The sequence below is a fragment of the Hypomesus nipponensis genome, chromosome 18 (genome assembly GCF_054491055.1).
Source record: "Hypomesus nipponensis isolate SF chromosome 18, ASM5449105v1, whole genome shotgun sequence".
NCBI classification, from domain to species: Eukaryota; Metazoa; Chordata; class Actinopteri; order Osmeriformes; family Osmeridae; genus Hypomesus; species Hypomesus nipponensis.
In genome coordinates this window covers 7,893,311-7,919,503 of record NC_140378.1, presented here as the reverse complement: position 1 = coordinate 7,919,503, position 26,193 = coordinate 7,893,311, and the positions used below count along the sequence as shown (strand labels likewise).

Sequence of the window (26,193 nt, the reverse complement as noted above, 5' to 3'; positions counted from 1 at the left end):
GTCGTTCTTCTCCCTAGCCCGCTGGAGCACAGCCAAGCTCCCTGAGCCACCCAAGGCCAGGGGGATGGCGGGGAGGCAGAGTGGATGGGGAGGCTGGGAGAACGAGGCAGGGAGAGGGAGGCTGGGAGAGGGAGGCTGGGAGAGGGAGGCAAGGAGGAAGATGCAGGGAAAGGGAGGCTGGGAGAACGAGGCAGGGAAGAGGGAGGCTGGGAGAGGGAGTCTGGGAGAACGAGGCAGGGAGAGGGAGGCTGGGAGAACGAGGCAGGGAAAGGGAGGCTGGGAGAACGAGGCAGGGAGAGGGAGGCTGGGAGAACGAGGCAGGGAGATGGAGGCTGGGAGAACGAGGCAGGGAGATGGAGGCTGGGAGAACGAGGCAGGGAGAGGGAGTCTAGGAGAACGAGGCAGGGAAAGGGAGGCAGGGAGAGGGAGGCTGGGAGAGGGAGGCAGGGAGAATGAGGCAGGGAGAACGAGGCTGGGAGAGGGAGGCTGGGAGGACGGGTGAAGGGGGCAGAGGGAATGAAAAGCACAGAAGGAGGTAGAGGAAAGAGAGAGGCAGGCATTGAGGCAGGGGGAGACAGGAAGCCAGCCTGGCAGCCACGTGTGGCCGATATATGACACAGATACTTTCATCACAGAGCGCCGCTCTGAGGCACAATACGCTCTCATTCAGATGTCAGAATGTGTGTGTGTGTGGGTGTGCATGTATGAATGCGGTCTGCTAGTGCTAACACATAGTTACACTGCACAGAGAGCTGGGAGGCAAGAACCAACGCTAACACAGATGCAGTGAGTTGTACAGGACCATCCAGTCCCACAGAGCAGGATGAGGATGAGCAGCAGACATAGGCAGTTCTCCATCTATCAGGGGGATAAGATATGACATCCCTCCCCCAGTTCCCCACCCACAGATTCCTACAGCACTGAGACACCACCCTGCAGCTGGATGCTAGGAGGGCAGTCTGTAGTGGTGAAGTCTGCATGGCCTGGGCAATATAACTCGTACTCCCTCTGAGGGGGAGGCTGGGTGTGGAGGGGTGGGGGGGAGGCTGGGTGAGGAGGGGTGGGGGGGAGGCTGTGTGTGGAGGCGTAGGGGGAGGCTGGGTGAAGATTTTGGCTGTGACAGAGTGCAACCCTCCTCAGTTGCATGTCTGTCATGCAGTTTGAACTGGGCTGAGCGGCTCCTGTGAGGCGTCTGTTTGTCTGTCCGTCTCTGCTCCAACATGTCTGGGTTCACTTCCAGAACCCTCCCTGTCAGCCAGGCTGACACCAATCTGCTCTTTCCTCTCTCTAAGGGACTCGTGAAATCAGAAACACGTTGGAAGAATATACAGTGCAATCAACATCTTAAATATTGTAGTAGAAGCACGGACGTTGAAGTTATGCTACATGTTAATGAGTTGGTAGTCATTAAAGTAGAGTAGATGTGATCCAATATTAACCAACACATTTCCATGTTTGTTTTCCAGGGCAAACATCGATGAAGTGGAGACCGAAGTTGTAGAAATTGAAGCAAAACTAGACAAGGTAAGAACATTCATTCAGAATGTACTACATATTTACATAGGTTATGTGACATATGCCTTCCCATAAGAGATTAAGTACTCTTGCCACATTCATGGTGGACCACATGACCGTAAACACTAAAAGGCTTTGTTTTGATAGAAAAAGTGTGAGGCTTCCATCAAAGTGACAGTTAGTTCATGTGGAATTCACTCTACAGTATGTCCCATCTCCAACAATCGTGCATAATGTAGATGATAAAGGTTGAGACAAGTGATCCGCAAGGTCAGATTAAAGGATCATTGTAGTTAGAGTAGACTTTCCTGCCTAGAGTGCTTACTTTATGGGCAATCGGATGCTGTGCAGTTCTGGGGATTGGTCCCTGGTCACAGATTAAGCCTGGTCTGGACTTAGAGGGACTTTCAGAGCATGACCTTTAGTGAAGATCATTTGTATTCTGGGAATTTTGATAATCTGGTAGCAGGAAGACATCCTTAGTTGGTTCCTGCCTCCACATTTCTACTGCTGTCATCCAACACTCTGCGGTGTCTAGTGTCAACAATGCCAGAACAATTTGAATGTAACAAAAACAGAAATAGTTTTCTTCATGTTTAGGCTTCTCAGGATTGAGGAAATGTGACGTGGAGAGTGAGAAGGTGGGGGGGGGGGTAGACCGGCCTGACAACATTAGAGTGCATTAGACTAGCTTTCAGAGCATCCAGTTACCCCATAACGAGGAGGCCAGATGCCTGGCGGTAATGTTCATGATGTCACAGGTCCATCTGTTCTCTCTGACCTTGAATTACAGGAAGTGTCAGGGAAGGTTAGTCTGCTCCTTAGATTCTGTCGTCATGGCCACCATCCTGGGTCCCTGAGCACATGAGCGGTGACCGTGAATCAGCCCTCACTACTTCTGTGATGAGTTGTCTACAGGAATGTTCATTTGAATGAACTGAACCACTATGGGGGTGCAGTAAATTGCCCATTTGCTGTTAAATGTATCTTTTTCCATGTGGAGTAAACCAATTTGGGTTTATATGTATCCTATTTAGATATTTAGGGGATTTTGGGACTTGTTTTCTGTTTCTTGATTTTATATCCCCATAAGGCCATGAGGGAAGCAAATTCAGTTTCAGGGTTGGACAATTAGATTAGGAATGGAAGAGAATCAGAACACGGAAGTGATTGAGTCACTGAGGTATCTTGTGTATTCCTGTTGTGCTCTGATGCCTCATGCACTCTACTTAGGTGACTCTGGGATCTCTAATGTTAACCCTTCACCAGTACAGTAATTCGAGCCACTTCACAAACCCCCCCTAAAATCAGGTGAAGACCGAACTTCTGTCTTCACAGGCTTGCCATAGCCGTGCAGTTTGAAACATACTGAAATGTTCGTTAGACATCAGTCTGACTCCACAGTACAGTAGCTCAACTCCTGGAGGCTTTCAGTCTGTTTCCACTACATGAACATTACACACAGATGGGCAATATAGCAGCATGATCCCAACTGTCAGATTGCTAATCCCCTCCCCTCTCCGTGCCCGGCCTGCCTGTCTTTCCTAGTGGGCAAACAGGTGGAACTCCCCTCTCAACGGCCAGCTCAGCCCGCTCCTTCCAACAGGAAGTAGACAGAAGGACAGAGTTGATCACCAGTTAGCAGCTGGGAGGAAACATAACTGTGTGCTTGAAAAGTCAGTCTTTAGAAGGCTAAAAGACAGACAGAGGCTGCTCCTACAGTAGAAAACAGCAAGTGTAAACTCTTTCTCACGCACACACTGAGAAAGCAAACACCGGTTAGACCTTCAGGGGGTTAACCGTTTTGACAGACATTTGTCATGTTCAAGTTGTTTCTTGTCTGTGTTTATGATTTGTGGGTTTTCATTTTGGTTTGTATAGTTTGGAGTCACTCATCTCAAAGGGCATCCATGTTTTTGCAAGTCTTCATATTGAAGCCCACTGTCTGGTTTGAATTCGAGATTCCATCTGGCGTTTAGCAGCGTTGACACGTGTGTTTGCTTGCATGCCATGTCACTAGGGAACACATGGACCCAACCTGAGAATGTACCCCACCGCACATTACCAAGTGGGATAATTGTAGGCTTGAAAACACACATCTGTGTGCCCGGTGTTACCGTGTGGTCATTTGAAGTATGTGCAGAAATGGTGTAGGTAATGGTTTTAGTTGTCTCTGCAGTGAGGACGCTGGATTGTGGGAGATTGAGAAGGAGAGGGGGAGACACGTGTTTCGACATCTGACATAGAACAGACTGCTGTTCTCCAGACTAGCATGGTTGCCGGAAAGAGAGAAAGTCACATGGATTGCATTGACGCTTATGTATAAACGTTTCATTTCAACCTTGTCCAATCTGTGGTGAGAAAAATAATTTCTTTCCACCGCTGTATTCAAGAGCAGAATCAATTTCTATGGTGACGGATGGAATGAGTTACACTCTATATGTGTGTCTTATTTCCTGTTCCTACACCCTACACACACATTTTCTTTCTCTGTACTCTTTCCCTCTATCTCCATCTCTCCATCTTTCTCTCTCTCTCTCTCTCTCTCTCTCTCTCTCTCTCTCTCTCTCTCTCTCTCTCTCTCTCTCTCTCTCTCTCTCTCTTTCTCTGTCTTCCAGTTGGTGAAGCTATGCAGTGGGATGATCGAGGCAGGGAAGGCGTATGTCAGCGCCAACAAGCTCTTTGTGAACGGGATCCGGGACCTGTCCCAACAGTGCAAGAAGGATGAGATGATCTCGGTGAGGCTCAGCCCTTTCTGGGAACTCCTCCAAGTCCTCCTGGCCAGACGCTGGTCTTTTACACCCTCACAATCATCACATTGATTTCCCATATATCTATACAGTACATACCCTACTACTACAAGTACAAGACATGCAAATGTACTGTACCTGTAGGATTACTGTACCTACATATAAACAACAAACTTTTCTATTCTTTGGTCTGTTCTGCTCTCTGATGGTAAGCCCTGGTGAGTTGTATAGGATAAGTAATATGTTTAGTCAGCTAGGACCAGGCCACCTCTCTCCTGGAGCCTGCAGGTCTTTTTCCCAGGGCCTGCCAATAGAAGCAGAAGTAGACTCACTGCCGCCAATGTTAATTTCTATTAAAGATCCTCTTGGATGCAGTCACAAGGCTAATTCAGAGAATCTTATTAAACTGGTGTTAGTATTTGTATTTTCCATTGTAAAAACTCTGAACCAAGCTATTCAGTTTCCCTCTTCCTTGGAGTACAGCATGGGAGTAATGCTTGAGTGAAATAAACAAAATGTCATGTTTACAGGATGAACTACTTGAAAAAATGCTTTCAATATTCATGTTGTAGCCCAGGCTGTCTTGGCAGCCACGGTAAAATAATCTCTCTATATCTGTGGTATAATCGGGTTAAGTACACTTTGCAATAACACAATATGTTGAAGCTATTGTCTGTTGTTTTCTTTGCAGGAGTGCCTGGAAAAGTGTGGGGAGAGCCTCCAGGAAATTGTGAACTACCACATGGTAAGTCTGTCTGCTCCCCAGACTGTCCCCATGTGCTCCGCGCACTGCAGCAAACCCCTCAGAGGCCAGCACAATGAAAATCTGCCCATCTTGAAACCCTGACAGGGCCGGGCAGTTAGGCCTCGTCAGGGTCCTGTATTCTCTTTAACACAATGCGGAGGGTCACGCTCACCTGGCCTTAAATGATTCAGCATGCAGCAGAGTCTCCTCCATGAGTCATTAGCTGTGTCTGTCACAGTCAGGGTCTTCCCTGTGTCTGGGGGGTGTGTGTGTGTGTGGCCACGTAGCCCCAGCCAGAGCCTCAGAGGGAGCGTTTGCCGGTCTGAGCTGGGTGTTACTGGACGTCTCAGGGGAGATGAGGCTGGTCCGAGGGCTGGAGGAGCTTTCCACACTGTGCGGCAGCTGCTCCAGCCCCCCCCCTGCCTTTCCACAAGCGTCTACACACTGACCAGTCAACAAGCAGGAATGGAGGCCTTCTGCGTTCGCACATTGTCATTATTATTCTGTTTTGGTCAGAGATGTCTGATTGTGTTCATTGAGTGGTGGTCATTTCATTCGACAAAGATGGAGCTGTCTGGTAAAGAATGCTATTTTACGGACTGTTTTTCCCCCACTTTATTTAATGGATCTATCTCCAGTGAAACAAGTATAAATAGAATCCTTCGTTCCTAAATAAATAGAATTCTCTGTCCCTGCTGGCAAGGCTGTGCTGCATCTGTCGTTAACCAGAAGCTGTGTCAGTTACTGCAGCATGGTTTCCCTCTTCCCTGTCCAAGTCCAGACCCCCTGCCCTGGCTAGGCCCTTTCAAGTCTATCACTATGAATCCATTACATGTTTAATGGTGTTCCGGGCTCACATTCCTTCAGAGGCCTGAGACAAGACAGGGAGAGCAAATCACCGGCCTCTATTCTGCTGGGAAGAGAGGGCAGCGTTGCAAATGGAAGGTTAATGGCTGAGGTCACTTGGGCCACAGTGGATTAGAGTAGATGAGTAGAAGAATGGCCTTGTTTGACCCGAGATCATTCAAGCATGTCTGGAAGTAGTGTTGCTACGGTGCATTGGTAGAAGTTAAAAGGTTGAGCCTAGCGTCACGTCAAAGTATTTCAGTAGTGGCATGGATACCCCTGCAGATAATTGGACTATTTTGCCTGCAAAACTTTACAGTCAAAGGGCAAGGAATCAGTACCTCTGTGGTCAGTACCTCTAGCCTGAGGAAGAATTGGGTCTTGCCTGTCTATTGAAAGTACAACTGAGTCCCCCCCCCCCCACACACACACACACAACCCCAGCCCCCAGCCATCACCACCCCAGCGGTTCACTGGAGGGAGATGTCTGTGTGACCGGATGGTGATTACCACGGTCGAGTCTCAGTGATGTTCTTTGTTCTTCTTGTGATGGAGAGATAGGAGAATCCCTCTTTTTTCTCATCAGATCAGAGAAAAACTTTGCAATATCTGGCTCCCTGGTGAGAGTAATGTATAAGTATCTGAGGCTTAAACATGATTAAGTCAACATCTTCTAAATCTTTAGCTTCTTCTCAGAAAAGATAGCTTTTGGACCATTAGTCTCCATCCTTCAGTTCAGGACTCGAGTACTGCAAGACATGACTGAATACACATACACAGGGTTACAGCTGCAGCTTGAGGCACAGCCCACTGTGTGTGTGTGTGTGTGTGTGTGTTTGAGGCCCCACAGCTGCCACAGCACACCACGGGCACCCCTCCAAACAACCAAAGAGCGGGACAGTGGACTTCCAGCTGCCCCTGTCACAGCCAGGCCTTGGTGCCCTCATAATGCATATCCACCACACCAGGCAGAACAGGCTCCACACACGGGCTGTTATGCCCACCCAAGCCAGCTCTAGTGTCTGAAGTCAGAGCCCTTGCCCTTACCTGTTATTAACTTGGTTCCCTCCAAAATGCATGTTTGTTTGTCCTCCAAAAAACATGACTATGTTTGCCTACGTGTTTAAGATGCAAGCTGTATATACCCGGCTAACCTCAGTGATTTTTTATTCTGAGCATGTAACATCTATCACATTTGATTTCCTTTCCTTTTTATATGAGCAAAACAGCAGAACAAGGTCCTCTGTTGAACAGTCACTGTATTATTCAAGCGTGAAACTCCATTTGAGTTCCAGATGAATAATGGATCCATTTCTGTCTCTTTTCACATCCATTATTTTAGAAAAGGAACAAGCAAAGTGGGTGGATTGTTTAAGGGGGGTTGGGGGGGGGGGGGGGGGGGGTCTGGGTGCTTACAATGCATTTGCCAGTTCTTAATGTAATAAAACAGTTCCTGAACAGTATTTTGCACACAATCCTTGGATTATCAGTGGGGGGTGATGTGGCCATGGTCATGCAGAGTAGTTGGGGGTGGGGTTAATGGTGGGGATCAGATTCTCTAGTCCATGCTATCTAAGGTAATAGGATTTTGTTACTTTTAGCTTGGACTCTGCCATTATAAAATTCCAGTTTGGAGTGCCAATTCCCAGTCTGCTGGCTGTAAAAGCTGTTAAAGCCTGAGGAAACTGTCAGGGAAAATGGCATTTACCATACAGGACAGTAGTGTTCCATGTGGAGAATATGGAATATTCTAAATAATAGCTGTAACTCAATTTTTAAGCCTAGGAATTAGAGTTTCATTGCTTATTTGATCTATACAATACTCAAATCAGTATTTTTCCCAGCACATCTGAACTAAAGTTGCAAGAGACAGTGTAGTCAAGTTGCAGAGAAGTCAGTAACCCCATTTTGATACTGTTTCTTTTAGTCCCATTCCTATGGTCTGATATCAGAGCAGATTTCCTCTGCTCCTTTCTGGGCCTCTTCCTTGTCCTCCACCATAGTCCCGCTGTAGTCAGGGGAGGGGCAGTGCTCTCCCTGGTGTGCAGCCTGTCTCTGTACACAGGGAGCACCTGTGAGATCTTGGCCTAATGCAGACAGTTCATCTGCAGCCTCTGGGCTCTGCTTCTCCAGTCAGTCACCACAGAACAGCTCAGGAATGCCACAGGCTCCATTACCCTGGGGCCAGGAAACCCCTCACCACATTTCTGTCTCTACAAACACACACACTGAGAAACAGGAGGGTGTGTTTACTACAAATCTTTTAAGACTTAGTGGGTGACGCAAAGAGGCCAATCACCTCAAACCTCCACCACAGCTCTCCAAGTCCACGTCAGTCCGCCTCTAGACGGTGTCCAGTCAGGAAGGTCCACTCTCACACCTCAGTGTTTATGACCAGAGCCTTCAGGCTCTGGTTGACCTCAGTGTTCTTCATTGTCTGCATGTGGGCCAGATTTCTTAAGTGGCACGTGGCTACAATCATCACTTCCTGTTTAGTGGCTTATTAAACTTCATCCAACCAAAACAACAAACAACCACACACAGACGAACACGCAGTCCGACCTGGACGTTTTCCCGCTCCCGGCAGATTTACAGTGACAAAGGGTGGTCTGCATCGCCTCCCAACACGCTGCTCCAGTTGAGACCAATCCCAGAAGCCTTTTGGAGGCGGTTCACATCTAAAGCATTATACTCACTTGAAATACTGTTGTGTCTGTTCCTCCATTAGCATATTTATGGTTGGTTGGACCAGGCAGACTCTAGAGAGGAAAAGGAATGTCTTTGTTTGTTAATAAGGAGGAGTGGTGGGTCCTGACATGATGGGAGAAACACAAAGCCTCTAACAGGAAGTCCCTGCTCTGTGGGCCCTGTAGACACTCACTGCTTCGTTTGAACCCATACAGCCATTTTATAGTGCAATAAAATAAAACTTTCACGCAGCTTTCAGCTTTGGGATAACATGAGCGTACATTTGAGTTATTTTTGCTTTGTGGTATCTGTGCTTTTGGTGTTGCCATGTAGTTGTTTGTTGTTTTACTGTATTTACAGTAAATTAAACATGCACTGATATAATTTATATCTATTTTTGTATTTCATTTGCCTTAATGATATGAGACGAGTAGGTCTATATCAGATGTACTTATATAGATTGACCCCCTAGCATCCACAAGCTTTAAGCCTATCTACTAGATCCATAATGACAGCCATTCATTCATTAGATTTTTCATGAACAGGCCTTTTTTAATCCCTGGGTATTACAAAATATCAAATGAGTTGCTTTGGTCACCCAACTTTAAAACAGCGAATATCCAATATGTCTTCTAATCTAAGCAGAATTCCATCCACCCCCATCAGTCAAGCCTCAGCCAGAGTAAAACATGATATCCCCTGAACCTTCTACCTGCTCTTAGCTGATGGACAGCTTTAGGAGTAAAGCCAGTGTAGGACTATTTGCCTGATTGCTGGGTTTGTGGCGTGTACTAGATGCAGGGGCTGCAGTATTGTGTCGTCACATTGTACCCAAAGCCTCCTACCCCACCCTCCCCTCTCCCTTTCTCTAGCTCCCTCCCATCCTCCCTCTGAATGTCTCTCTCTCTTTCCCGCTTCCTACCTCCCTCCCTCGCTGCCCGAGTGACCTATTTAGCTGCAGCCGCAGCGTGGCAGAAGCAATCAGAACTTGAACGAGGAAAAGAATGGTGGGGAGGGGAGGGGGAGGGAGCATTCTGAATGAAGTTGCAACAGCCTGGTGTTGTATGAGTATGTGTGCACACTTGTGGGTGTATTTGTGGATGTGTCTTTGATATTCATCTTCCAGCATTTCAATGCGTGATGGGATGATTTATATTTTTGGCATCCAATTCTCAAGACCATGGAACAATTGTGGTGCTTTATTGCCCTCTGTTGGTTGAACATGGACTCCACTACGCTGTCTACTGTGTCGGCAGTCTGGGAAGTAAAACACATGCAAATAAACTTCTCAATGCCAGCGAATAGATGTATGGGCAGTGAACTTATATAGAAAGAATCCCACTTCATTCATTTCCTCTTTTTAAACCTTTCAGATACTATTCGATCAAGCTCAAAGGTCTGTCAAGCAACAGTTGCACAACTTTGTGAAAGAGTAAGTAGAGGCTTTCTCTCTGTGCTGCTATCAGTCATGAACATCGAGCCATCCATTCCCACTTTCAAAAATATGTTCAATTCAATTAGCATTGTTATCATATATTCCTGATGTTTTTCCAAATTCTCAGGGATGTGCGTAAATTCAAGGAGACCAAGAAGCACTTTGACCGTGTGCGTGAGGACATGGAGATCGCCCAGGTGAAGAACGCCCAGGCGCCCAGGAACAAGCCCCACGAGGTGGAGGAGGCCACCAGCACCCTCAGCATCACCCGCAAGTGCTTCCGTCACCTCGCCCTGGACTACGTCCTTCAGGTCAGCACACCCAAGCACAACATCACACATGATGTCAGTAGATTATATACAAGTGAGTAGTCCACACTTTGTCACAAGATACTGTCGGTCAAGCCAAAATGAAAGGTCTGTGGTGATGTAAGCAGCGTATCTTTGCTGTGGTGCTCATGAAGGCGGGCCTTGAGGGCAGGCCCTGGCAGGCTGAGAGGTGTTGGCAGTCAGCCCTGTGCCTGTCACTGCATGGGCATGGCCAGCATGGTCCCGTTTGGCCCACACAAGTCATGTTCTCCGCACAACAGATGACGATAAGTGCCTGTGGGAACATGGAGAGGAATTCAGTATGACCTGGGTGCTGTGCATCATGGCTGCCGGCACTCCTCCCTGCTCTAATTGCGTTCTGGTGCTCTTGGTTTTGATAGAATATGGCTGAAGGCAGAAGAGGTTGGTCTGGTCCAGAGAGCCATGTTTTAGACAAATCCATCTGAAGATTTCAATGAGTTATTGTTTAGGATGAACTTGGATTGGACCATCAAGTAGATTTGAATATTTCCTTCATTGCAGATATCTTAATTTGTTTTGTATATAAATAAAATAAATGCCGCTGTGCCAGACGTTTATTCACAGACAACTGCCGAGATGCAGAAGTTATATTGTATTTAGACAACGCTTATCATGTAACAGTACAGTGCTATCCAGTATCCACAAGAGGGAGAGCTATCCATGACTCATGGTATGAATTGCTAGTGTTTCTGTAACTGTAATTGTTAGAAGTGGAATTCTAATCACAACTCTCTTTCCCTCCACTAGATCAATGTCCTGCAAGCCAAGAAGAAATTTGAAATCCTAGATGCTGTAAGTATCTTCCACTTCGTATCCATCACCCCACAATGCAAACGAGAGTGGGCGTGTTAGCGGCCCACATGACATGTGGCTCCATGTGAAGGCAGATCTAAATACTCCTCTCATCTATTATTAACGAGCAGGTGAGCAGAGTAAAATAACACGTGTGTCTGTTGCTCTTCCAGATGCTGTCTTTCATGCACGCGCAGCACTCCCTCTTTCAGCAGGGCTACAACCTACTGGATGAGATTGACCCCTACATGAAGAAGCTGGCTGCTGAGGTGAGACAGTGTACCAACCACATCATTTCCCTTGTACTCTACATACAACCTGGACTGGTCTGGTCTGGTCTGGTCTGGTCTTGTCCTGCCTGGCCTCGTCTTGTCCTTCCTGTCCTGGATTGGCTCCAGGCCCCAATCCTGGCATCTCCCTGGGTCTACATTCTGATTGGAATTGAATCAGCTCTGATGAGAAATATTGATGCATGCAGTAGCATCACTAATGCTATGAATTTGTTTATGGCATATTTTGAACTCAGCCTTTCGGTCTGTCGTTTGGTTTGAAACTTTATTGTACACACATACTCATTCAGGATGCAGAGCAGCAAGACAACACACATCAGTCTAAAGCCACTTGAATCCCTTCAGTACAGGCAGCCAGATACTGAAACAGAGCTGGGCTCGATGCCTCATTATAAAACATTGACCCAAATAATGACGTACTCAGCCTATGCTAGTATGTGGTGCTGTCAGATAACCAACACAATCGTCCTGCCTATCAGGTGGCCTCCGCGATGGAATTGTTTTTGCTTCACAACGAATGTCCATGCATGTTCCTGGACTTGTACCTGATTTCCACTCCTTCTCCTTGGACTTGTTGTGCTTGTGACCAGCTGTAACTGTAGTACTGCGTGTGTTTTCAGTTGGATCAGCTGGTGATTGATTCAGCCATGGAGAAGAGGGACATGGAGCATAAGCATGCCACCATACAGCAGAGGGTGAGTGGACGCTGTGATTCAGCACACACGCTCACTGATGACTCATTTGGGTGGTTCACCAGCACTATATGTGTGTGTGTGCGCGTGTGCGTGTGCGTGCACAGGTGTGTTTGTGTGTTTGTGCAGGTGTGTTGTAGTGTGCTTGTGTGTGTGTGTGTGTGTCTGTGTGTGTGTGTGTGTGTGTGTGTGTGTGTGTGTGACTGTATGTGTATGTGTAAGTTCAGCGTCAGTCTGCCACCTGGCCCAGTGTTCTGTTATGACTGGGATTAGAGGTTGACTGGGGAGCCTTTGATTAATCTCCCTCAGAAAGGCCACCCATTCATTTAAACTGTTAAATCAGGTGGAATTAAGTGTTAGGAGACATGATAATCCCAGTGTTGTCTACTGTAAATAACAATACCTAGCACTTTTTTAATCCATGCTGGCCAATCAGATCATCCAGTAAACTCTGACTGGAGTTCAGTAAAATGCTGACGATGGGCTATAGGATTAAAACCTCCCATTTGTATTATAGAACAATCTTAATGAAATCAGTATGAAGTACTTAGAAATTGAAGGACTTAAAATGTGTATTTAAAGGCACATGAAGTAAGATTCTGGCTTTGGAAACTAACTTGGGAAGTAAATGACTGAATTAACCAATGGTTGCTTATTGTAATTACCATGATGTTATGTGGACCTCCTTCTGGCCCTGCTGTCATATGAGACTGCAGGGTCCAGTGACCCGGTGAAGGGGTCCCCCGGCCCAGGATCAATGACCATCTGTTAGCCTGCAGACAGGCCAGCAGCCCAGGGTGTTGCTGGACAGGCCGGTCTCTGCGGAGGGACTGGAGCCTGGAGACAGACACAAGGAGGGGGGGGCTTGGACAGGGTCCTGACAGTTATTGATCTGTGTGCACCAGAGCTGTTTGATTCAAACACATTAAACAACCACGGTGTCAGTTTGTCTATCTCAAAAACCCTTCAAATGTGATGTATATATACAGTATACATATATGGCTAATTGATAATAAAGGGGGCAAACAATCAAAAGGATGACCTACTTATGTCCCTGCTTATCCTAATGATCTCATTAGGATAATCAGAGGTGCAACGAGGCATAACGATGGTTGTATTATCCCTTCCTCCGGAACACTCGTGCATTTTAGCCATGCGTCTCCCATGTAGTAATAATGCTGTCTCCTCTGGTCCACTGTGTCTCTCCTCCTCTCTTCCCCGCTTCGCCCCCGGGCCGCTCGCCCCGCTGTGACCGCCTTCCTCAGACCCTCATGCAGGTGAGTACCTTCTCCGCTTCCTCCTTCCCCATGAAGAGTGTCTTGTGGTCTGCCTCTTTGGAAGGCAGCAATGGAGAGGCAGTGGAGTTGTGCACAGTAGACGTACAACTGGAGCACATTAGAGAACCCCTTTGAAGTTCTCTCAAGCTGTAAAGAGCCAAACCCTGCAGGCCACACTACAGCACATACTCAATAATTTACACAAAGCAATCAGGACCTCAAAACTTGGTTTAAATGGCCAGGTAAAACTGTGTCATTGATTATTTATTTCTGCTGTGGGAGAGTTTTTATAGCAGTGATATAGGCACTATTAGATAAGGATCTGCTTGATTCTCTCCCTGTACAGTTATTATCCAAAAGCTGCTTCAGCTTCCTGTGTCTGGATATTCTTGTTTTTATCTATTCCCATTGCATGTGGGTGGTTACGCTATCTAATTTTTTCTTCAGACTTGTCTGTTTTGACCAGGCTGAATGTTTTTGACTTGTTCTCAATAGTTTTTCCTCGATTATAAAAGTAACCCAGCACCATTTGCCTAAGGCTGAGAAATATGTAATATTATTAGAAGAGTTGATATTACATTTTGGGAAAACGTCAGATCAGACTTGAGATTTCCTCTTGTTCAACAAAAAATACAGATGTATCCAAATAAATGATAATTTTAACTAACATTGAACTGAACCCTTGGAGGCCACAGTCTAAATGCCCTGAGGGTACACTGTCCCTCCTCACTGAGAATGTGGGATAACAGAGGCGTTTGTTTTTCCTCGTCACATTTGAACATGGGCAATAACTCTTGTGTAAACCTCACCGGGACAGCTGGCGGGGCGTCCAGACGCATCACAGGCAGTGCTGGGAGGAAGCTGCTCCCACACACAGAAAGTGCTCCATGTCAAGCCTGACAGAGAGCTCTTATGCATTTTTAGCTTTAATGGATAACTTGTGTCCTAGGCAGCTTTTCCTGTGGTTCCACCATGTCTCTGACTCCACATCACATTCATGCTCTTCTGCTTTGCCAGCTACATTTTGTTTTTGAATTCCTTTCCTGGGCTGTAAGATTCAGATGTCTGAAGTAGCTACGTACGCTATGATATATTTACGTTTGGCATATATATTCTTCAAAGCATAATCTTCCTGAATCTTCAATTTTTTCACCTTTCAAGGAACTGAGGTTGAGTCTTCAAATGAGTAATTCAACCAAACACATTAGCAGCTGGTTGCAGAACTGACATACAAAAGATGGCTCTAGTTTGTCACTTTGAGATGACAACGCAATTATATGAACGGCAGTGTGGGAGTGCTCTCTTACACCAGTGCTGCCAGGGACTAATGGTGGACAGGGTTGCATGGTAACCGATTCTCATGGCGACAGACCAGGGAACTGCTAAGTGGATCAAGTGGACAGAGGATTAGAGTAGGCAGAGGGGCTGGAGGGAGGGTAGGGGAGGGTTGGTTTTGACAAGGCTCCAGGCTTTTCGGTGAAACAGACAACACCTTAGGCCTGGTGAGGGACAGGAGAGTCCGGCTCCCAATGGCAGCATGTGTCACAGCAGACTGGATCATCAAAGCCACCAACTGTCCTGGGGTGGAGACAGAAGGCTGCCATATTGTGTCCCCTGCCCGCAGGTGAACACGTTCCATCTGCTCTGATCTCCTCGGTTTACTGACACCAGACACCTTGAGTGGATCTTTGGATGTGATCTTTGTAACTCCAAAATACTCTGCTACCTTGTGTGCGTATGGTATACATGAACTGCTCTGTGGAATGGTTCCTTAAACATAAAAAGTAACTTTGATAGAACAAAGGAACATTCTTTTAACATTAAAGTTTGGAGTAAATACAGACAGTGTTTTCATTATCCATGGTACATTCAGGTACATAGCGAGGCCACCGGGTATATTGGAAAGTAGAAATAAAGATGTCACCTTGTTTGCTCATGGTCCACCCACTTTGATCTAAGCAGGTCTGTCTGTTACACTGATTACTGAATAATTCACTCCCAGTCATTTTTCATCTGTATGACGCAGAACCCTAAATAATGGATGCCCTTTTGTTGTTGGGTTGAGAGATTGCTTGGTAGGCTATCACAGCTGAGCTCCCCTGGAGCTATGTGCAGCCACTCTACAGACAGCAGGCATCAGACCTGTCCAGGTAAGACTTCCCCACTGCTTCGTAATCACAACTGCATGTGATGACTCAGTTATTTGTCTGCCACTGCAGTTGGGGGACTCCTGTAGCATTGCTGCTGGGGTTGTTAATTGCCTCTCTTTTCTCCGAGTGGAGAGCTAGTAAGTGTTCATCAGCACTTTGGTGATGTCTGCTTGATGAACTGGGCTGTGTGCCTGATAGACGCTGGTGTCAACAGGAGCCTGAAGCCCCCCTCTTCTGAAAGGGCTGTGTGGTTGGGGAGGCGCGTCAGGAGGGGTGGAACCGGGGTGGACTGTGGAGCCACCAGCCAGCCTCAGTGGGAGTCTCTCAGGGTCAAGAGCAGCTACTGTAGAGGCCGCTCCCCCTCAGCAAGCAGCCTCAGATAAATTGGCAGCTGTATGGTAATTAGCTCTAATCTAAAGCTGCGGAGGGCAGGAAGGAAACAGGCAGGTGGCTGTCGTGGACGAGCCACATGTCTGCTTAGGAATTACACCCGGCTCCGCAGTGAGACTGAGCGCGCAGCCTGCTGCCCCTGAGGACAGCGATCAGAGATCACACAGGACTGGCTCAACTCCCCCACGGCTGCTCTCCACAGCTCCTTCTTTTGGGAATCGGTGTTTCCTTTTTGGAAAGTACAAATTATCTGGTGGTGTTTGGTCTGGTTTGTGTTCCTCCATGCTGTTGGAATACACCAAGCGCTTGAAAATGAAGATTTTTGGAAGGCTGGACCGTACTCTGGTGGGTTGAGCTGTGTTTCTGACTACTTTCATGTTTGGTTGCAGTTTCTAGTGTGTTAGCTTATCAATTGTAGTTATAAACTGTCTTGATGTCTAGTGCTGTTGTCTTAAGTGAAAGGATTATTTGGGTATGAAATAGGAAGCCTTTCAAGGCACCGATCAAATCACAACTTGTGTTAAGTTGATGAAAAAGTATACAACCTGAATTTATAAGCAACCAATCGGTAACTCATATGTGTCTGACAAATACAATCAGACTTGTGCAGTTACCATAGTGTACAGAGTGTATGAATGCATGTCAAAAGGAGAGAGCAGGAGAAGAGAGGGTTATTCAAACCTGGGGAGAATAGTGGATCTGTTCTCTGGGCTGCTTCTATGTACTGGATCCTGCTGTGAAAATCAGAGAACAGAGATTAGCCTACCTGATCAGATGGAACTGTGTGCAAAACTGCTCTCATATATTTAAAAGGTCGCTTGTGTTTGATGCTAAAACTCAGTTTACGCTAAATCAATGTTCTGTACCCGATGGTACTGTACACCAGTTCATATTAAGCTCCCTTAACGGAATGTTTTTCCACAAGATCTGTGAGAAGTCTAATTCATTGTTCCAAAGCATTATTTTCCTAAACAGTTGCCTTAACACTGTATCTTATTACAACTGACTGTCACTGTCCATTTGTCCTGACAGAAAGTGTTGGGCATAATATATTTAAAATTAACTGTTGAAAAACTGAATGGGTAATTTAACTTGAGTCAGATGCTTATATAATCATTTACGTCACTGTCACCGTATCTTACTGGACTTCCAGAAGGACATGAATCACTAAGTATCTGTAGGGCACGCTTCCTTGTCACACATGCATGTGCCGTTGTGCCATGTGAACTTATTTACATGAATGCACTCTTCAGGGTTGTTTATGTAACACTACCAGTCTTCCAGAGAGTACTCCAGTCCCTCTGTGAGATGCATGCCCCGGCTGACTGGGAGCCACACGCACTGCCACCTCGTCTCACTTTGCCAGGCAAACACGGAGCAACAACAGGGTTTGACGTGTGTCTCGTTCCTTCCTCCTCTTCCTCTCTCTGTCTCCCTCCATCTCTCCCCTCCTCCTCTTACTCTCTCTCCCTCCCTCCATCTCTCCCCTCCTCCTCTTCCTCTCTCTGTCTCCCTCCATCTCTCGCCTCCTCCTCTTCCTCTCTTTGTCTCCCTCCATCTCTCTCCTCCTCTCTGGCTGACAGGACTTCTCCTACGACGACTCCAAGGCGGAGTTCAACGTGGACGCGCCCAATGGTGTGGTGATGGAGGGTTACCTGTTCAAGAGGGCCAGCAATGCCTTCAAGACCTGGAACAGGTACAGCATTCAAACTGCTAACCCTCAACCAGCCACACTTACACAATGCCACAGTATGAGCATGTACCATCCAAGAAACACCTCTAAACAATATTCAGAGGGAAAGCTTCTGTCAGTGTGTATGTTTGAAAGCCTAGAACTAGAGATTTACACTACAGTAGGCTACCTCTTGAGTCAATCCATTAAAATGTCAAGCTCTTTCCCTCCATGGGCAATTCTGCGAGTCACTCCTGACTTCACTGAGGCATTAAGATAGTCGAATTAGTCCATCTCTGCCTCTCAGGCAGTGCAGTCCTATGTAGAGGTTAGATGGAAGCCTGCTATATATTCCTCTCACGTGCCTAGATAGTGCAGCACAGGGGAAAGCCCATCTCAAAGGACCCTTTTACTCCTTAATGCCAGTGGCTGGAGGGACATTCTTTTAACTCGCCGGTGGAAGGATATCCATCTAACATTCGTGATTTATTCATTTGATGTCTTTCCAGGAGGTGGTTCTCCATACAGAACAGTCAACTGGTCTATCAGAAGAAGCTGAAGGCAAGTCGAACACAGCACCACTACCATTACAGCACCAGTCCTGGGAGGGTTTTAAGGGGTTAAGTGCCATTTTAATGGGAGGTTGGGGAGGGGAAGGGAGCGTCGTCTCTGCTTTTATAGTTTGCCGTTTGCTGGAATCCATCATACGCTCTGCGCTGCATTAGCATCCTCAGAGAACACACTGTGACCTCAGTGAGAAATATCGATGTGCTCACTTTACTCTCCTATCGATCCCACGTTGGGATATCTGGCGTGCCTGGTCATGGGTCATGTGTGGTGGTTGACTGAGTGGTGTGTTGCCTGCAGGACTCTCTGACGGTGGTGGTGGAGGACCTACGTCTGTGTTCAGTCAAGCCCTGTGAGGACATCGAGAGGAGGTTCTGTTTCGAGGTTGTCTCCCCCACCAAGTAAGACCCCCTCCTCTCAACACCCTCGTACATGATCCACCTCCCGTTGAAGCTTCAGTGACACACCTATGGGATTTTCCCATATGTCTAATACATTTTCCTAATGGTGAAAAACAAATTGCACGCAGTAGTAGAGAATTACAGCATGTGTGTGTGTGTCCTACAGGAGCTGTATGCTGCAGGCGGAGTCTGAGAAGCTGAGGTCGTCCTGGATCCAGGCTGTGCAGGCCAGCATTGCCTCAGCGTACAGGGAGAGCCCAGACACCTACTACATCGAGGTGGCTCCATCTACTGTACCTACTGCATACAGAATAGCATTTGACCTGTGATGGATGTTAGAAATCTCAACCACATTTGTTCACGAGTGTGTGTGTGTGTGTGTCCAGCGCCTCGACAGGACAGCCTCCCCGTCCACCAGCAGCATCGACTCGGCCAGCGAGCCGCGGGAGCGCAGCGTCCGAGGGGAGAGCGTCCTGCAGCGCATCCAGTGTCTCCCCGGCAACGAGCAGTGCTGCGACTGCGGCCAGGCTGAGCCTCGCTGGGCCTCCATCAACCTGGGCATCCTGCTCTGCATCGAGTGCTCCGGCATACACAGGTAGGACACACGCTCCACAGCTGAGCACTGATGCTGGGGAGCCTGGGTCCAGCCTCAAGGCCTGGGTCCAGTTCACCTGAGGAGGAAGGGCAGTGACAAGCTACACAATGACCAATGTCACAGTTGTTGTACTCAAGCTGACTTTAAATAGGACATGTGAGCAAACATTTGAGAAGTCACAGAGAGATAGGCCTACGTCTTTGGACGGGGCTGTGTATGGTTGTTTTAAATGGTAGTTTGCTCGGTCATGACTGTACTCCAGACCATGGTTCTGACCATGTGCTGCTTGGGCCTTGGCTCTGAAGACAGTGGGAGGTGCCAACAGGTCATGGCCTTATAGTGCCTGCCCTGAGCGTCACGTTGAGTCACCCGGCCTGGCCCAGGGGATTACTGGGGACTAGGCTGCTTATTGGATCAGGCTGGCTTTGATTGGGAGAGCTCATTTAGTACTGGTGGAAGACAGTGAGACAATGAGAGTCCCTGTGCGCAGAACACAGTCAATGGAGATGGTGTGTGTGATCCATTGCAGAGCACCTATTTGCGACTTGCTAAGAGGATATCTTGACGATCTGAGGATGATGTTTGGGGCTTTTTATTCATCTAAGCTGTCTCTTTGTGCCAAACTGTCTCCACTGCACACTCAGTTGATGAAGTCAACGGGTGTGTAGGTGTTTGAGTGATGTTTGAAGTAGTTTGATGCAGTGTGTTGCCTCTAATATTCCTATACAGGCTAATGGGCTGCTTACGTCACAGATGAATCATAATGGCTGTTCTCGAGCACTTGATGGGAAAGTTTTCCTCTTGCAGTTTTTCTTGTTGGTGTTTACTTCAGGGCTGCTATTATCATGGCTTATGTAAGGACCTCCCCCTCAGTCCAATGCATCTGTTGCATAGTCTTCCTGTCCTTCTTCTCAGAGGGAGATTAGAAGAGGCCTCCCATTAGGAAGGCGGGGGATGCAGAGACACACTGACACACACACTCTTTTTTTGGCATGCCACCGTTGCCTGGATACTGGACGGTTTTGTGGATGGAACTCTGATTTGCATGACAGTGAGGGCGGCTACATTGAGCCTTGTTTCCCAGGAGAGAACGCGCTTGAGATTTTTTGCCTCCACAGATACTCCATATGACACCATGTTAGTCCCTTTAACCTGCAGATGTTCCACCTGGCCTGGCAGTAGTATACAGTGTTTTATGTAGGACTGTTTTGAACCAAACTTGAACACAATATATTTTCAGTTTTTGTGATATTGGAGATTAAAAGTATTCCTTCCTTACCTCATGCCTCCCATGTGCCTCTGTTACAGGAGTCTTGGGGTTCACTGTTCCAAGGTGCGTTCTCTCACGCTGGACTCCTGGGAACCTGAGTTGCTAAAGGTTTGTCTAAATGTTTGTCATCTCTGTCTCAGGTTTATCTGACAATGAAATAAACATACATGTATTTAGCTATGACCTTTCAAAGTCTACCATTTCACCCAGACTGGAGTAGTTTGACAGTAGTTTTAAAAGGACATGTTTCTGTGTACCTGACTTCAGTTGATGTGCGAGCTTGGAAACAGTGTCATCAACCACATCTATGAGGGCTCCTACCAGGAGCAGGGCCTGAAGAAGCCTGGGCCCTCCAGCTCCAGGTGAGAGCTCAGGACCTGGACAGCCCTCCAGGGAGAGTCACACACTACTGCCATGTTGGGAGGAAAAGCTCTCAGTCATCCCAGACGGACTCAAACCCATGTCTCCCATGATGCTTTGCAGGCAGGAGAAGGAGGCGTGGATCAAGGCCAAGTACGTTGAGAAGAAGTTCCTGAAGAAGCTGGGCGTCACAGAGATCCTGGTGAACGGCGAGAGGAAGTCCGAGCGGCGCTGGAGCGTGAAGAAGTGCCGGAGACACAACAGCGCCACCACAGTGCCCAAGACGAGGAGGAGATACCGGCACGAACCGGGCAGTGCCTCGCCTGCCACCCTCTCCTCAGGTACCTCAACTCTCGTTCTCACGGCAAAGAGCCAACTAAGCTAATAGGACCATAACTAACCCTAACCCTGTGAATGGATTCATGTTAGTGTACGCCGTTCCACCTGTTTCTTTTTCGTACTCACTGTGTGTGTGTGTGTTCCTACAGCGGCTGCTGCCCTAGAGAGGAAGTTCCGTCGAGACTCTTTGTTCTGTCCGGACGAGCTGGACTCTCTCTTCTCCTACTTCGACACAGGATCTGGGCCTCGTAGTAAGTTGCCCAGCTCTCTAGTGGAACACCACCCCCACACCCACCCACACACACACGCACGCACACACTCTCGAGGATGAGCTGTTTCTAGGCTGTGGGAGCGGTGACTAACGTGTCCGTGTGTGTGGGGGGGTGCTGGTCCTGCAGGTCTGAGCAGTGACAGCGGCCTGGGAGGCAGCACAGATGGCAGCACTGACATCCTGGTGTTTGGCTCCGTGGTGAACAGTGTCACCGAGGAGGGTGAGAACCACACGCTAGCATATATAACACACACACACCTGTGGACTACAGTCAAAATAGCAACGCTTGAAGTTCAGCCAGGGGGTGGAAATTGCAGTCCTTTCAAAAAGAGTGACGTGTATCGCAGACGACAGTATACGTAGAGTACAGGATTCATCCTCGTCCTGCCTCCACAGAGTGTGAGGTGTCAGAGGACTCCAGCGGGGAGGCGGAGCTGGAGGCGGAGCCAGAGCCGGAGACGTCGGACCCCGAGGACGTGCGGGAGCTGCATCCTGGCGCTCTGCTGTACAAGGCCTCCAAGGCGCGGAACCTGCCCATCATGGCGGAGGCGCTGGCCCACGGGGCCGACGTCAACTCTGTCAACGAGGAGGACGAGGGCAAGACGCCGCTCATCCAGGCGGTGATAGGGGTGAGCCAGGGGAGGGGCCAGCGTGAAAGTGGTCTGAAGAGGTGGTGAACATGTGTGTGACCGTGTGTCTGTGCCTGTGCAGGGCTCGCTGATCGCCTGTGAGTTCCTGCTTCAGAACGCTGCCGACGTCAACCAAAGAGACTTGAGGGGCAGGGGACCACTCCACCACGCCACGTATCTGGGACACACAGGGTGAGGGGCACAACATTCCTGCTCTTACCCTCCGTCTCCCGCCCCCCTCCCCCCCTCCCCCCCTCCCCTCCTCCCTCTGCCTTTCACCCCCTGCACTACTCCTCCCCCTGCCGTCCTCCCCTCTACCCCCACCTCCCCCTGCCGTCCTCCCCTCTACCCCCATCTCCCCCTGCCGTCCTCCCCTCTACCCCCACCTCCCCCTGCCGTCCTCCCCTCTACCCCCACCTCCCCCTGCCGTCCTCCCCTCTACCCCCACCTCCCCTTGCCGTCCTCCCCTCTACCCCCACCTCCCCCTGCCGTCCTCCCCTCTACCCCCACCTCCCCCTGCCGTCCTCCCCTCTACCCTCACCTCCCCCTGCCGTCCTCCCCTCTACCCCCACCTCCCCCTGCCGTCCTCCCCTCTACCCCCACCTCCCCCTGCCGTCCTCCCCTCTACCCCCACCTCCCCCTGCCGTCCTCCCCTCTACCCCCACCTCCCCCTGCCCTCCTCCCCTCTACCCCCACCTCCCCCTGCCGTCCTCCCCTCTACCCCCACCTCCCCCTGCCGTCCTCCCCTCTACCCCCACCTCCCCCTGCCCTCCTCCCCTCTACCCCCACCTCCCCCTGCCCTCCTCCCCTCTACCCCCACCTCCCCCTGCCCTCCTCCCCTCTACCCCCACCTCCCCCTGCCGTCCTCCCCTCTACCCCCACCTCCCCCTGCCCTCCTCCGAGTCTCCCTTTCTCCCCGACTCCCCTTTTCGGTGGCTGTCAATGTGCTCACCAGAACGAAACAAAGTATAAATGGTCTATCTGCATAGCTATACAAGCTGATGTACTGGGTGGTTGTGCTCTCTACTGACCTCTCCCTGCTATCGCTGGGCGTTCTCCAGGCAGGTGTGTCTGTTCCTGAAGAGAGGAGCCACTCAGAATGATGGGGATGAGGACGGCCAGGACCCCCTGAGCATCGCTGTGCAGGCCGCCAACGCTGACATCGTCACCCTGTACGTGCCTCCCAAACACACTGGACACTGACACACTCACTACTGGCTCACTACTCTGATACTGCTGAATGTGTCTTACATCTCACCTGGCGGCTCCAGCTAACATTCCACCCCCTGTCTCTGCTCCCCCCCTCCTCCTCCCCCCCCCCCCCCCAGGTTGCGTCTGGCCAGGATGAACGAGGAGATGAGAGAGTCAGAGGGACCCTTCGGCCAGCCAGGTCAATACCCCACCAGCAGCCCCACAGAACAGCAGTATAAGAAATGCATACAGGAGTTTATCTGTCTCAATATAGCCGAATATTAGGCAGTCTGACCAGCAAGCAACAAGGCTCTCTCCCCTCCTGTGAAGTGGTGGGGAGAGCCCCTGTAGACTGGGGGGCTGAGGCCCATACAGGTCTGTTGGGAATGTTGTGGAGGAAGGTATCCTTTATGAATACCTTTCTCGGCCAGATTCCTCATAGACTGTCACCCCAAGCTTTACGTTTCTCCTCTAAGAAACAGGATTATTCCAAACAGTATTCCTCTACCTGTCACTCAAAATAATGTAGCAGTAAACATTATTCAGGCCATGGCCACACTAACATGCTGATAGCTCTTTACTCAGACTCAACACCAGGAGAAACTTTCAGTATTATCTTAATGATGTCATAATCTGCACTTGTTGACTTTGATGAGCAATAGTCAAACTGTATTTTTATCTATGTGCATGAACACAGGGTAAAGTCTTCGTTTTTCACAATGTGATAGGCCATGCCACAAGTCTCTGTGGGAATGTTATCCTGGGAAGGTAACTGATCTTGGTGGTACTGCAGGGTTTGGCCTCTCAGCTCATGGTGCATTGCCTCTGGCCAATCATTAGGGACCCGTTTGTAACCAGACTGTATAGGTCTGAGCACAGATTAAATTTTACCTTCAGTATTAAGTTGCATCGCTCTTAGCAAACTTGTGCATGTAAGCAGACCAACTCAGCTGCCACAGGATCTTTATTTACAACCTTCATTCTAAAGGCCTGTTAGTTGTTGTCATTCTATCTGTCAGTGCAGTTCTCACAAGTTGAGTTCTGCTTAAGCTATGTTGTTGTGGCATGATGTGTTTTTTTAGAATGTTATTTGGTGAAGGGGTGACCATTGGAATCTGTTTTGGCATTTAGAGGAGGTAACAGAAGCAGAAGGAATTCCATTGGATTGACAGGATATGATATATGGGTTATATATCATTACTGTGTTTTCTTCTAGTTTAGGACCATTTAAAAGTATGCTTTTATGCAGACTCAACATTACGCACTTTTCCTACCAGCAAGTCTTTTTTTATTTTATTTTTTTAACATTTTGATTTTCCTTTTTGGTGGTTTAATTCAATAGTATAACTTTCAAAAACATTTCTTCACAGAATTTCCCAGAGCAATAGTGCAATGATTATTTCAATACAGACACTCAGTATTTTTTGTATTATGTTTTAACAATACAATGGCAAATGGTATTTTTTTAATCATTACCTTCAAACCAACCGTAACTCCACAATTTGACAATAGAACTTCTGGGATTTATATACAAACAAGCATTGAAAGATGGACAGATTTAATGAAAGTATTTTATATTCCATGTATTACGTACAGTATTTGTAGATGTTGAAATGTTTGTTGGTTCATGGTAATCTGATGTATCATGGCTTTATTAGATTTGTCCTTAGTTTATCAGTCAAGTAGTGCATGGGTTGCTGTTACCCAGGTCTTACTGTTGATATTGTTTACTTCATAACTCTATGTATGTAAATATTCAATATACATGATGTTAAATTAGTTAATAATCGTGTTACATGTGCCGCCAAATCCTGAGATCTGTTCACAGACAGCCTTTCTTAAAGCTGACTGTGGCTTGGTGTCAGACACTGTTTAGACATTCCCACTGACTCCAATTCCCATTGTTATGTGAGGAGTGTGGAGGGGGCCTGGTCCAAGCAAACCTGCTCGCCCTGCCTTTGCCCCCACACCCACCACACACACACACACACACACACTCTCCCCCACCCTGTGTGAGCATGGCTAGTGTACACATGGTGTGTGTACACAGTCTGAGGATGACCTCAACCTTCTAGTCCCAGCTATTGTAAGCTGGGGCACCACATTCTATAAAATGATGTTTTAGACCCTGGCTTGGCTACCCTTGAATCTGGTGAATATTAACTCAAATGCTGGATTTAAGAAAGGTTAGCTCCTTCTTTTGATCATGAACAGACTCCGCTATGACATTACTGCATATGGGGTACCAAACTCAAATGTGTCTCAATGAGGTTCAAGGCCTTCAGTGAGTTCTTTTAACAGAGGAACGTCTGTTGTTTGAGCTGATCCCTATTTCAAGCCAAAGACCACAGGAAGTAGTAAGTTGTGTTGTTTGTGAGAAGTGGGTAACCTGCATAATAGAGAAAACAGGTCGAGGTGTTTTTTAGCACACATACAAATTACCCCTGATAAACACGAGTGGACAATCCTTGAACATTTAAATGTTTTAGGATAGGACATGTAGACTACTCATATGTGTCTCCTCCCTGTTCCTGTTGGTCAGTGAACCATTCAAGCACTTTCTAATATGCCTGTCGAAATGACAGTTTTATGACTACAAAAGTACAATCAGTTTGGTGGACAGAAAGTAACCAACCATAGCTGATGTGGGAAATATGATGTGACCAAACCATGCTAAAGAGGATTCAGATGTAGCCACAGAGGGATTGTTTAGTACAGTACTAATGCAGTGTCTATGAAACGGTTCATTGAGCAACTAGACAACTGCTGTAAATATACTAACACTTCAACTGCTTGCTTCTAACATGCAACTTTAAACTTTCCTGTACATGTCCTTTTTGTTTCAGACTGTAATCTGTCTATTTCTGTCAATATTGTCAACGGAATTGAGTCTTAATAATCTTGTGCACTAATGCTACCTTTGTTCGCTTTGATCCACTTTTTTTATCTCCTTACCTTCTCAAAACAATACTGAATAA

The 26,193-nt window shown here is 47.9% G+C and overlaps 1 protein-coding gene across 2 annotated transcripts in view; it reads left to right on the top strand.

Moving 5' to 3' along the window:
- LOC146251854 (arf-GAP with coiled-coil, ANK repeat and PH domain-containing protein 3-like) overlaps window positions 1-26,193 on the top strand; it is a 48,269-nt gene that overhangs the window by 19,913 nt on the left and 2,163 nt on the right. Inside the window, exons 2-24 of one of the 2 annotated variants that reach the window (XM_084681293.1) lie at window positions 1,467-1,524; window positions 4,134-4,253; window positions 4,957-5,010; window positions 9,918-9,976; window positions 10,107-10,290; window positions 11,077-11,121; window positions 11,295-11,390; window positions 12,032-12,106; window positions 13,369-13,380; window positions 17,504-17,616; window positions 18,102-18,153; window positions 18,460-18,560; window positions 18,727-18,838; window positions 18,947-19,155; window positions 20,464-20,533; window positions 20,693-20,787; window positions 20,909-21,126; window positions 21,274-21,375; window positions 21,523-21,615; window positions 21,792-22,024; window positions 22,107-22,216; window positions 23,086-23,196; window positions 23,353-23,414. In XM_084681293.1, coding sequence (XP_084537419.1) covers window positions 1,467-1,524; window positions 4,134-4,253; window positions 4,957-5,010; window positions 9,918-9,976; window positions 10,107-10,290; window positions 11,077-11,121; window positions 11,295-11,390; window positions 12,032-12,106; window positions 13,369-13,380; window positions 17,504-17,616; window positions 18,102-18,153; window positions 18,460-18,560; window positions 18,727-18,838; window positions 18,947-19,155; window positions 20,464-20,533; window positions 20,693-20,787; window positions 20,909-21,126; window positions 21,274-21,375; window positions 21,523-21,615; window positions 21,792-22,024; window positions 22,107-22,216; window positions 23,086-23,196; window positions 23,353-23,414 — 2,384 coding nt within the window. Of the gene's footprint in view, window positions 1-1,466; window positions 1,525-4,133; window positions 4,254-4,956; window positions 5,011-9,917; window positions 9,977-10,106; window positions 10,291-11,076; window positions 11,122-11,294; window positions 11,391-12,031; window positions 12,107-13,368; window positions 13,381-17,503; window positions 17,617-18,101; window positions 18,154-18,459; window positions 18,561-18,726; window positions 18,839-18,946; window positions 19,156-20,463; window positions 20,534-20,692; window positions 20,788-20,908; window positions 21,127-21,273; window positions 21,378-21,515; window positions 21,616-21,791; window positions 22,025-22,106; window positions 22,217-23,085; window positions 23,197-23,352; window positions 23,415-26,193 lie in introns of both variants that reach the window. The other variant, XM_084681292.1, reaches the window with a different exon arrangement.